Source organism: Ctenocephalides felis, unplaced genomic scaffold, assembly GCF_003426905.1.
Source record: "Ctenocephalides felis isolate EL2017-DRISC unplaced genomic scaffold, ASM342690v1 CF-g0.4_SCAFFOLD_03573, whole genome shotgun sequence".
In the NCBI taxonomy this organism is placed as follows: Eukaryota; Metazoa; Arthropoda; class Insecta; order Siphonaptera; family Pulicidae; genus Ctenocephalides; species Ctenocephalides felis.
Window position 1 is genome coordinate 22,663,886 of NW_020539727.1, and position 13,709 is coordinate 22,677,594.

Sequence of the window (13,709 nt, forward strand, 5' to 3'; positions counted from 1 at the left end):
ACACCGGATAATAAAGTGCTGAAACGAAAAAATCACGGTACCAACATTCAAAACAATCAGAAATTCTTCTGAGCAGGCATACCAACAGCAGAGCATTCATATATGTCAAAACATTGTCGCAACTGTCGAAACTTAACCTCAATTTCTTATTTTGATGTTTAGTAATAATTTTTCATTTAGTCAGAAATTTGTTGCAATATTGGATTTTTGTTATGTTATGGTAGATTTTTTCGAAACTTTGGTCATGTCAAGATCAGAACAACCGTCGCCACAACACTTATTCAATGTTATTCAATCTTTGTTTTGTGGTTTAATATGAATTGAAGAACACTGGTAAACGTGAACTATTTTGTATGCACAAATTTGCTTGATCACAAAAATGTATAATTATGTAAGCCAAATACTGCTACATTTAAAATCTTTCATATTTATTATATCAAGACTATGTGTATGATACAATACCAAGGTTTCTTATATCTGTTCCATACTAGTGTGCAATATAATTGTTGAAAACTTCAAATATTGTTGACTACAATTTATTGAATTTAGAACACAATCTTTATTATCAGAATAAGTGCCTTATTCAAATCCAGGACTGTTCCAGTTTTTAACAGTAGTTTAAACTGTAGTATGCAACATTGAATAACTGAAAACTTTTAGATCACATAATTTTGCTACTCAAACAAAGCTATTTTTTAAAAAAAGATAAAGCATAATTGTAAAGCATAATTGTGATAATATTGTTTATGAATGTGAATTAAATATTTACCGTTATTTACAATAAATAGTTAATGAGTTAAAATCTATTTACACAATGTTAATATGAATGGGTAAAGCATGGCGTGAAAAAAAATAAGAACAAATTGTACCACATACCAGTATAACACACAACCACATACCAGTCAAACATAATTCTTTATGATTCAAAACTTATTATTATTAATGTTATAATAAATAATCAAATATTCACAATTTAGAACCTATCACTATAAATGTAATAATAAATAAATTATATTTACAATTAAAAACCTATTACCAAGTAATAATAAATAAAAAATACATCGACAATTCAAAACATATTACCCTAATGTAACAATGAATATCAATTTACAATTTAAAACCTATTACCGTAAAGTAACAATAAATAAATCATATTGACAATTCAAAACCTATTACCATAATGTAACAATAAATATCATATTTATAATTTAAAACCTATTACCGTAAAGTAACAATAAATAAATCATATTGACAATTCAAAACCGATTGCCATAATATGAAAAGAAATATGTATGATCATAATTTAAAACTTATCTCCACAATATAGCTGTTAATAAATGTTATTCACATTAGAAATTTGAAAGATAGAATTGAAATGATAATATAAACAAATGAAACCAAATACTACCATAAATTGTGAGAGAAGAAGTTTATTACATCATTAGATACACAGAATGCATGTATGTATGTATTATGATGTGCTGTGAATTATTAGAAGCTCTTTTATTTTTGCCATTCTGATCTAATATTGTGAATGTATGTATGTATTATGATGTGCGGTGTATTATTAAAAGCTCTTTTATTTTTACCATTCTGATCTATTATTGTTAATGCAAGTGTGTATTATGATATGCTGTGTACTACTAGAAGCTCTTTTATTTTAGCGATTTTAGCTATCCATGCTTCATGATTGTTTATACTCATAATCTTCCTTATTCGTTTTAATGCTTTGCGAGTAATTATATACAGACTACAGTATTTCTTTAAAATAATTTTACTTATATATCTCTTAAACAAGTTCTTGTTAATTAATATTCATATTAGCATTACAAATTCAAAAGTTAGAGCTTGTGTCACAAAAATAAAATATGTGAAAATCAGCTAATATTAAATGAGAATCAATAATCAAATATATTACAAACGCGTGAGTCTGTTAGCAAAAAACGAAGTTGTAAATGAACTTGGAAGCATCTATTTAATAACTAAAGAGCATTAGTGAGAGTAAGAATTAAAATTAAAATAATGAAGCCGATAATGAGACTTGATGTTTATGCATATGCCAGTATTTCAAAATGATATTAAATATTTATGATATAAAATTTTTACCAGTTAGAATTCACAACATGCCTTTCCGATTTTTTTGGATGCCCTTGAAATTTTGCCTTTTTTCTTTTTATAATTTTGTTCCCATCTATAATTTTGTATCCAGACTTATCTATTACATATCGAGTAATATCTCTCCGCTCAATTTTATTTTTCCATGATTGAAAATCTACATAAGAATACCAAATAAAAGAAAAGTGCATTGACATAGTTTATAATCGAAAATGAACAAACGATTAAAAGAAGAAAATGTCATGCTCGATATGGATGGTGTGATCAACCTCAATATGTTGTTGTAAGCCATTGTATCTGCAAAACACCCTTTGACAATTGTCAAGGGGGCACAAGATTCTAGATTTCCTTGAACTGTTTGTTTTTCATACAAACAGGTTTTACTATTCGTAATATCCGTAGATTATGTAAACATAATGAAACCTTAAAATAGTGAATAAGCAAAGCTATATACCGTAAACAATGAATGAAATTAAAAGAATAACCTAACCTAAGTGCAAATCAGCAAAAAGTGAATAAAAGTAAGCTTATAACTAAAGTGATATACCCTAAAATGAGGAAGTTAAGTCATACCCTAAGATTCGAAAACATGTAATGAAATAAAACACGAATAAAGAATAAAAAATGCGAGATGAACGAGCTACACAATAAGCACATTCGTAACAGCGAATCCAACATAAAAAAGTTGAAACCACAGTGCAAAAGATTTGACAATTCTGTAATGCGTTATAGCAAACTTCAGACAGCTTTCTCAGCACAATATTATCCGGTGTTTAGAAACTCTTTCTACAGTTTGTCTCTATGGTGGCAACTATCTTGCAACACTGTGTTGAACTAACAAAGTGTCAAACAAAATATTTTAGAAATTGTTTTTGGGGCATTTTATTTCGTATTTATTTGCTCATTACAAATAGCTGTGGACTAAAGGCAATAATGAATACAATATATATAAATAAAAGTGTACACGTGTTGAAGTACTTGTGATTGCTGGGATTTATTCAGGTAAAATATTTGAGGTTATGTCACATTGAAGTTCCACGATTTGTTCAATATAAAGAATAAAGGATATAAAATAAAAGCTATATATATATATATATATATATATATATATATATATATGTATATGTATTTGACTTTTATTTTATATATATATATATATATATACAGGGTGCTTCAAATAAATGTATACACACTTTGAACTTCCATAGACAATTCATTTACCCTTCTATAAAGTTAAATTTCGACAAAATAGAAAGCTGAAAGTCCAATGTAAATGAAACATAAATAACAAATATTAATACTGTTCAAATTGGTGACCTGCAGCATCAATACAATTCTGAGTACGAGTCACCACTGATTCTGTACATAACACGGTTGCAATTTTGTGAATAGATTCAGAAGATGGTGAAACGTGAACAGGGATTTATCGGTAGCATTATTTAGCCCCGCACTATCACAGGGTTACTTGTACAATTATTACGAGCTTACCTGGATCAAAATTTGTCGGGCTAGTGGATAGGACGCAGGGGGCCAATCGAGTTTCCATTGGACGTTTTGATACGATATACAGAATCAGTGGTGACTCGTACTCAGAATTGTATTGATGCTGCAGGTCACCAATTTGAGATGTATTAACATTTGTTATTTGTTTCATTTACATAGGACTTTCAGCTTTCTATTTTTCTGAAATTGAACTTTGTAGAACGGTAAATGAATTTTTTATGGAAGTACAGAGTGTGGATACATTTTTTTGAAGCATCCTGTATATATATATATATATATATATATATATATATATATATATGATAAAATTGTTTCTTGGGCATCCATCCAGTAATTAAAAAACAGTTTTATTGAAAAATGTTTTTATTTAGAGAACTTACGTTTCGGGTCTTGATTTGACCCATCTTCAGTGCTACAATTAAATAATTCAGGGTTACAAATTAAAACAATATAAAAGATACATAATTACAGACAAAAATAAGTAAAACCAATGTATATGAAAAGTATATATGAAAAACAACCATAAAATAAACAAATGTAAAGAAACTCACCATGCACAAAAATTTTGAAAATTATTATATAATTATAAATAAATTATTTGTATAGTGAGTTTCTTTACATTTGTTTATTTTATGGTTGTTTTTCATATATACTTTTCATATACATTGGTTTTACTTATTTTTGTCTGTAATTATGTATTTTTTATATTGTTTTCGATTGTAACCCTGAAATATTTAATTATAGCACTGAAGATGGTTCAAATCAAGACCCGAAACGTATGTTCTCTGAATAAAAACATTTTCCCTTCAATAAAACTGTTTTTAATTACTGGATGGATGTCTAAGAAACAATGTTACCATATATTTCACCATCTGAAAAAAAACCTCTCACTTTATATATATATATATATATATATATATATATATATATATATAATGTTAAATATGAACAATACAACACTCAGATTTTCAACACACACTTTATTTAATAATTACAGACGTTTCGAGACCATGGTATGCCTAATCTTCAGTGTAATTTTAAAAACAGTTGCTTATATACTACACATTCTTTAATATTTTATTTAAATTATGTACATTTAATTTTTGAAAATACAAAAAACACCAACTATCACTTGCAAAGCTTGACAAAGTACTAAAACATGTGAAACATACAGAAATATTTTAAACAAATCTTAAGTATTGAGATGAAAAGACAGAATGGGTATTATCTTCATCTCGATACTTAAGATTTGTTTAAAATACTTCTATATCTATTCACATATTTTAGTACTGTGTCAAGCTCTGCAAAAGATGGTTAATGTTTTTTGCATTTTCAAAAATTAAATGTAATTTAAATAAAATATTAAAGAATGTGTAGTATATATGTAACTGTCTTTGAAATTACACTGAAGATTAGGCATACCATGGTCTCAAAACCTCTGTAATTACCAAATAAAGTGTGTGTTAAAAATCTGAGTGTTGTATTGTTCATATTTAACATTATATATATATATATATATATATATATATATATATATATATTATGATTCTGAATTTGATGTTGACATATGTATTAACAAAGTCTAGTAATCGGGCATAACATCAATAAAAAACATGAATTTCTTTCAAAAATTTATTTTAAATCCATACGTTTTGGCTATAATCCTAACCTTCATTCAGTGGAAACTAAAAATAAAATTAAAAACTAAAACATTTGAATTGCAGTGAAAAGAAAAATAAAATAGTAATTAGTACTTACGATTAGTAGATCTTAGTGTTAAATTGGAAAATTTTAATAATCCATGGTATCAGGATATGGTAATGCACTACACTATGTATTACAAACATTAAACTTGTAATTACAAAATATTTTCACAAAATACTAATTTAAAAGATCACAATTGGATAGTGTGTTGTTCGTAGACTGGTTGAAGATATAATGGAGAGAGGACTTTTTTAAAAAATATTTTTTACCAAGATTCTACACATGTATGGAACGAATTGCGAATACTTTGCGCGTCGTTTTTATTGTTTTGTGAGAAATTTGGAAATACTATCTAAATAAAAGATTTGTGTCGCACAGCGTGTTAAGTTCATTCCGTTTATTTTTCTTACTATAAATAGTTAAAAAAAAGATCCTTCTATAATTCTTAGTTTGAATAAATTTTGTTCGAATTGTAGTACAGTCGGGTTAGAAAAGTTCATATTGTGTTTTAAAGTATTAATATGCTCCGCAATCATAGTTTTAAATTGCCACGGATTTTTTGAATTGTTTTTATGTTGTTGTAAACGTTTCATTAAGTTCTGGTTTGTTTCTCCTATGTAAATTAAATTACAATCTAGACAATTAATTTGATAGACGAGATTTCTAAGTCGTTCGATATTAAAAGGGGTTTTTATTTTGGTAAAAATAGTACTAGTCGTTGTACAAAAATTGTTTACAAGTCGGAGTCCACACATGTGTAGAACTTTGGTAAAAAATATTTTTTAAAAAGTCCTTTCTCCATTATATCTTCAACTAGTGTACGAACAACACACTATCCAATTGTGATTTTTTAAATTAGTATTTTGTGAAAATATTGCGTAATTACAAGTTTAATGTTTATAATACATAGTGTAGTGCATTACCATATCCTGATACCATGGATTATTAAAATCTTCCAATTTAACACTAAGATTAACAAATTGTAAGTACTATTTACTCCTTTTATTTTTTTCTTTTCACTTCAATTCAATTGTTTTAGTTTTTAATTTTATTTTTAGTTTCCACTGAATGAAGGCTAGGATTACAGCCGAAACGTATGGATTTAAAATAAATTTTTGAAAGAAATTCATGTTTTTTATTGATGTTATGCCCGATTACTAGACATTTTTAATATATATATATATATATATATATATATATATATATATATATATATATGATAGTTTTGTCGACGTTGATGCATATTTGTAACATTTTTGCAGCCCAACCGTCGAATTAAAAAAAGATTAAATAACAAAATTATTTATTCCATTAAACGTTTCGACACTTGATGTGTGTCATCATTGAGTAATCTAAAAAAAACATAACATAAATACACAGTTGATGATGAATATAAATATATAAAAGGAGGGAATTATACATACCAAACCAGGAAAAACAACAGGGAGTTTTTGATTTAAAAGAACAAAAAAGGCACTACACGTGCGTGTCCACACTGCGTTGTACTTTTAACCTTGAACAGTGCCCACAATGCATTGCTACCAATAACATTAAATATAGGAGGGCAATATGTGCTCCTTCTATTTCTTGTTTGTTAATATAATAGTATTTTATTATTTTACACAAATTTAGTGTTCAATCAATTTTACATCATAATTGTTTTCTGTTGTTTTTCCTGGTTTGGTATGTATAATTTCCTCCTTTTATATATTTATATTTATCATCAACTGTGTATTTACGTTATGTTTTTTTAGATTACTGAATGATGACAGACATTAAGTGTCGAAACGTTTAATGGAATAAATGATTTTGTTATTTATTGTTTTCTTATGTCGACGGTTGGGCTGCAAAAATATTACAAATATGTAATAATTTTGTTATTTAATCATTTTTTAATTCGACAGTTGGGCTGCAAAAATATTACAAATATATATATATATATATATATATATATATTATTAGCATTAGCAATTCTTTATTCGTTCTATGCCAATTTAAGTCCATTATTTATAGGTGCAAATATCTCAAAATGTCGGTCCCAAAAGTTAAAATCGAACCGCAAGAATTTTTAATTAAAGACATTAAATTTGAAATAAAAGAAGAAGATCCTGAAGATGACGACACATTTCTGGAGACATGCATGAATGTTGATGGAACGATAGAAAATGAAGTCAAACAGGAGCTAATAGAATGTGATATATGTAATGAATCATTTACAGGGCAGCACGATTTAGAACAGCATATGCTGGAACATTGTTATAGTTGTACCTTTTGTTCAGATACTTTTCCAGATTCAAGCACCTTAGAAATTCACCAGAAAATACATGCAGATGAAAAGCTTTTTGAGTGCACAATTTGCAATGAAGCATTTGCTGTAAAATTGGATTTTGATCAACACGTTTGTAATGGAGAAAAAACTTTAACGTTGAGTGAATCTGAAAGTCTGCTATGCAAAATATGTGGTCGGACATACAAATTTATGAGTGAAATGAAAAAACACATGCTAACACACTCTGAGGAACGTCCCCACAAATGCGAATTATGCAACAAGGCATTCAAAGAAGTGAGAATTTTGAAAACACACAAACTCATTCACAGTGGCGTGCGTCCTCATAAATGCGAATTATGCGATGAGACATTCACATTACCGCATAACCTGAACCGACATATGCTTGTTCACACCGGTGAACGACCTCATGCTTGTGCAATATGCGATAAGAAATTCACACAAGCGGGTAGTTTGAAAACGCATATGCTCATTCATAGTGGCAAACGGCCCCATAAGTGTACAGTATGCGAAAAGACATTTAACCATGTGGGTACTTTGAATAAACACAAGCTTCTTCACAGTCGTGAACGACTACATAAATGTGAAGTATGCAGTAAGAAATTCACACTAACAGGCGACTTGAATAGACATATGCTCATTCACGACAAGGTACATGAGTGTGAAACATGCAAAAAGACATTCACACGAAAGCGTCAATTGAATCAACATAAGCTCGTTCATGCTGAGGAACTAATGCATAAATGCATAATGTGCGATAAGGCATTCACACTAAAGAGTCAATTGAAACAACATATGCTCATTCACAGTGGGGTTAAATCCCATAAGTGTACATAGGACATTCACACACTCAAGTGCCCTCAAAAGGCACATCATTTTGCACAACAAAAAGTCGTTAGAGTAGAAGTCTTGTATCGAAAATTCCGGACCATCGGGCGGTAATTATAAATTGTCAATTGAAACAACATATGCTCATTCACAGTGGGGCCGGATCCCATAAGTGTACATAGGACATTCACACACTCAAGTGTCCTCAAAAGGCACATCATTTTGCACAACAAAAAGTAATTACAGTAGAAGTCTTGTATCGAAAATTTCGGACCATCGGGCGGTAATTATAAATTGTCAATTGAAACAACATATGCTCATTCACAGCGGGGCCGGATCCCATAAGTGTACATAGGACATTCACACACTCAAGTGTCCTTAAAAGGCACATCATTTTGCACAACAAAAAGTAATTACAGTAGAAGTCTTGTATCGAAAATTCCGGACCATCGGGCGGTAATTATAAATTGTCAATTGAAACAACATATGCTCATTCACAGTGGCGTTAAATCCCATAAGTGTACATAGGACATTCACACACTCAAGTGTCCTCAAAAGGCACATCATTTTGCACAACAAAAAGTAATTACAGTAGAAGTCTTGTATCGAAAATTCCGGACCATCGGGCGGTAATTATAAATTGTCAATTGAAACAACATATGCTCATTCACAGTGGGGTTAATAATTAAACTGCTTATATTCACGATCATATTTTGATGCACTTTTTAGCCGTTCCTCTGGCAAGTTTTTCTTTCCAGTAATGATACATTCCCTAATTTCCTAATTCCTTTTCCCTAATTTCAATGGCAGGGACTGATTTAGATGATTTAGATGATAGATCCCATAAGTGTACAGTTTGTGATATTATTCACACACTTAAGCGCCCTCAAAAGGCACATCATTTTGCATAACAAAAAGTAATTACAGTAGAAGTCTTGTATCGAAAATTCCGGACTATCGGGCGGTATTATATAAAAGTTATTAAAAAATAACTTATTAAATTTACAAGTTTGTAGTACAAACGGTGCGTCCTGAAGAGCTCCTCGAAAATCATTATTCTAACAAAGAGTATAATACAAGTTTTATACTTCTAGTGTGAAAAGAGTTTTATTCCTTCGACTATTAAGCTTATCACCTTGATTTTCAACAGTTGTACCTTTAATTTTTTTCTTCAAATAATTTCTGAAGACAAAAAAACTAAAATAAATCGAATGCAAATTTAGTATGTTACTTCTTAATATGTATACTTTAGCAAAATAAAGTAAATTTAGTAAGTTCTCTCACAAAATTTTAAAATATTTTTAACTAACCATAAAAAGTGCCTTGTTATACTTTGATCACATAAGTTTTTTGAGAAATAATTTATTTCGCGAGCTCTTCAGGACGTACACAGATGAAATTTTAGTATGTTCCTTCTTAATATGTATACTTTAGTAACAAATAGTAAAATTTAGAAGTTTTCTTACAAAATTTTAAAATATTTTTAACTAACCATAAAAAGTGCCTTGTTATACTTTTATCACATAAGTCTTTTAAGAAATAATTTATTTCGCGAGCTCTTCAGGACGCACACATATGCAATTTTAGTATGTTCCTTCTTAATATGTATATTTTAGTACAAAATAGTAAAGTTTAAAAGTTTTCTTACAAAATTTTAAAATATTTTTAACGAACCATAAAAAGTGCATTGTTATGCATTTTACTTTGATCACATAAGTTTTTTAAGAAATAATTTATTTCGCGAGCTCTTCAGGACGCACACATATGCAATTTTAGTATGTTCCTTCTTAATTTGTATATTTTAGTACAAAATAGTAAAATTTGTGAGTTTTCTCACAAAATTTTAAAATATTTTTAACGAACCATAAAAAGTGCATTGTTATGCATTTCACTTTGAACACATAAGTCTTTTAAGAAATAATTTATTTAGCGAGCTCTTCAGGACGCACACATATGCAATTTTAGTATGTTCCTTCTTAATACGTATATTTTAGTACAAAATAGTAAAATTTGTAAGGTTTCTCACAAAATTTTATAATATTTTTAACTAACCATAAAAAGTGCCTTGTTATACTTTGATCACATTAGTTTTTTAAGAAATAATTTATTTAGCGAGCTCTTCAGGACGTACACAGATGAAATTTTAGTATGTTCCTTCTTAATTTGTATATTTTAGTACAAAATAGTAAAATTTGTGAGTTTTCTCACAAAATTTTAAAATATTTTTAACGAACCATAAAAAGTGCATTGTTATGCATTTCACTTTGAACACATAAGTCTTTTAAGAAATAATTTATTTAGCGAGCTCTTCAGGACGCACACATATGCAATTTTAGTATGTTCCTTCTTAATACGTATATTTTAGTACAAAATAGTAAAATTTGTAAGGTTTCTCACAAAATTTTATAATATTTTTAACTAACCATAAAAAGTGCCTTGTTATACTTTGATCACATTAGTTTTTTAAGAAATAATTTATTTAGCGAGCTCTTCAGGACGTACACAGATGAAATTTTAGTATGTTCCTTCTTAATTTGTATATTTTAGTACAAAATAGTAAAATTTGTGAGTTTTCTCACAAAATTTTAAAATATTTTTAACGAACCATAAAAAGTGCATTGTTATGCATTTCACTTTGAACACATAAGTCTTTTAAGAAATAATTTATTTAGCGAGCTCTTCAGGACGCACACATATGCAATTTTAGTATGTTCCTTCTTAATACGTATATTTTAGTACAAAATAGTAAAATTTGTAAGGTTTCTCACAAAATTTTATAATATTTTTAACTAACCATAAAAAGTGCCTTGTTATACTTTGATCACATTAGTTTTTTAAGAAATAATTTATTTCGCGAGCTCTTCAGGACGCACACAGATGAAATTTTAGTATGTTCCTTCTTAATATGTATACTTTAGTAAAAAATAGTAAAATTTAAAAGTTTTCTCACAAAATTTTAAAATCTTACTAAGTTTTTATAAAAAGTACATTTTACTTTGAATACATGAATCTTCAAACAAATGTGTTCTTTGATCATTAAATTATTATTATCTCATATTAGACATAAAGTTTTGGCAATTTTGTATTTTTTACATTTATAGCAGTTATTAAAAAATAACATTAAATTTACAAGCTTGTAGTACAAACGGTGCGTCCTGAAGAGCTCCTCGAAAATCATTATTCTAATAATAGAAGTTTTATACTTCTAGTGTGAAAAGAGCTTTATTCCTTCGACTATTAAGCTTATCACCTTGATTTTCAACAGTTGTACCTTTAATTTTTTTTTTCAAATAATTTCTGAAGACAAAAAAACTAAAATAAATCGGTCCTTAACGAAGTGCGATGCCCAAAATTGATAATTCGACCCTGTCGTCTAGTCTTAGAGGCGTAAAAAAAGTTACAGAAGCAAATTAAGTGACTTGCATTCTGATAGAAAATTATTTTTGATTATTAGAAATAGACATTAGAAAAAGTTTGGATAAGATTTTAGAATAGTATTTTGGACTTTAATGTCATTTTTTATACAAAAAATTCGATACAAGTTTCCTGGATAATGTATTAGGTTGTCAAATATCTCCCTTCCGCCTTTTTGTATTATAAACCAAGAGCAAAAAAGCGGAAGGGAGATATTTGACAACCTAATATTTTGTGGAAAAAATATTTTACTCTTTGTATATTGTTTTTTGGGTATACCGAGTTGCTGTATGGCTTTATGATATTAGACAATATTTTAGATAATTTAATTTTGTATTTGTATTAACCGAATTATAAATTGTTTTTATAACCGGTTAATAATTAAACTACAGCAAATACAAACAAAACAGCTTATATTCACGATCACATTTTCATGCACTTTTTGGCCGTTCCTCTGGCAAGTTTTCCTTTCCAATAATGGTACATTATTTCAATGGCAGAGACTGATTTAGATGATTTAGATGATTTAAACTTTAGGTGTTTCTGCAACTTCGGAAGACCATTTAGCCCTTGAAAACAATCCTACCAAGTTTCTTTCATCATATTTGTCTAAATCATTCTGATCCAGAGTACTAAGCTCTCAGAATTTTTACTTTCTACAGATTTTTACAGAATTTTTTTAAACTCGCACTTCCTCTGAGCTGTACTTACAAATTTCTTGTGATATTTTATTTAAACAGTCACACAATTTCAGAACAGTTTCAGACTATTATTTCGTTCTAAAACTTGCTCCAAACGTATATTATTACCTATTATTTTATCTAAGCATAAAGCGATTAAGTCAAATTCTGTTTTTAATACATAATAGACGATGGTGTTTTATCAGTATTTTTCATATTGACTTCTAAGTGTCTTACGAAGATATAATAGCAATAAAGCTCAAATTGATTCTGTGTTAGTTCGAAAACGTTTGTGTGTGAAAAAGAAAAGGGCTGTTTTTAGGGTTTTCCCGACAATTTTTAGATTTTTCCTCGCCGTATTAACCATCCTTGGACTTCAACGAACATTTTAAGAAAAGAATTGGCCAACTTTTACCAATTTTATTCATTTTTATGTATAAGATGTATATAAGTAAAATATTTTTAAAGTTTTAACAAAAACATTTTTAATTTTCACAAAAAAGGCCGAATCCTTCTTGCCTACGTATTTCGTAGAACATACTTTGTTCATGAACTTAGACACAGTGATTACCGATTAATAGTGAGTCCTTCCGAATGATTTTACCGAAAACGTTTAATAGCTTTCGAGCGTTTTTATTTGCTATAAAGGCACATTTTTGAAAAAAAAAACAAAATTTTGAAAAAATGTCGGACTATCGTGCATTCCGAACCAAAAGACTTCTACTGTATAAATATAAGAATTTACACAACATTAAATTTATGACACTCAGAGTATTTATTAAGAAGTGAAAATTTGTGAAAAATTATTTATTAATGTTATGTTATACAATATTTTATTATTATTATTATTAATGTTAGTAGTTGTACAATATAAATTATTTTTTATATTTTTAAAATATAAACAAACAATATTATCAATGATTGTTTTATTGCAAATATGTTTTATATCCACACAGGTTTAATCACTATTTTAAAAAACAATTGGGATATACATTTATATTTCATTTGTGCTATTTTTCTTTTACAAGTTATAGTAATCGCAAAAAATCGAAAATGAAAATTTTTATATATCTTTACGTTCCAAAATCTTCTAAACATTTTGGTATACCTTAGAAAAAATGGATGTATGTGTGTTTGTGTGTATGTGTATGTGTATGTATATGTATATGTATGTGTGT

At 28.2% G+C, this 13,709-nt stretch overlaps 1 protein-coding gene across 1 annotated transcript; it reads left to right on the forward strand.

Annotated features, from left to right (window-relative positions):
* The first annotated feature begins 2,912 nt into the window (after positions 1–2,912).
* On the forward strand, positions 2,913–9,540 carry LOC113389409 (zinc finger protein 525-like). Its single transcript, XM_026626445.1, has 2 exons — positions 2,913–3,117; positions 7,336–9,540. The coding sequence occupies exon 2, from the start codon at positions 7,352–7,354 to the stop codon at positions 8,444–8,446; it is 1,095 nt and encodes a 364-aa protein (XP_026482230.1). The 5' UTR covers positions 2,913–3,117; positions 7,336–7,351; the 3' UTR covers positions 8,447–9,540.
* The last annotated feature ends 4,169 nt before the right edge of the window (positions 9,541–13,709 follow it).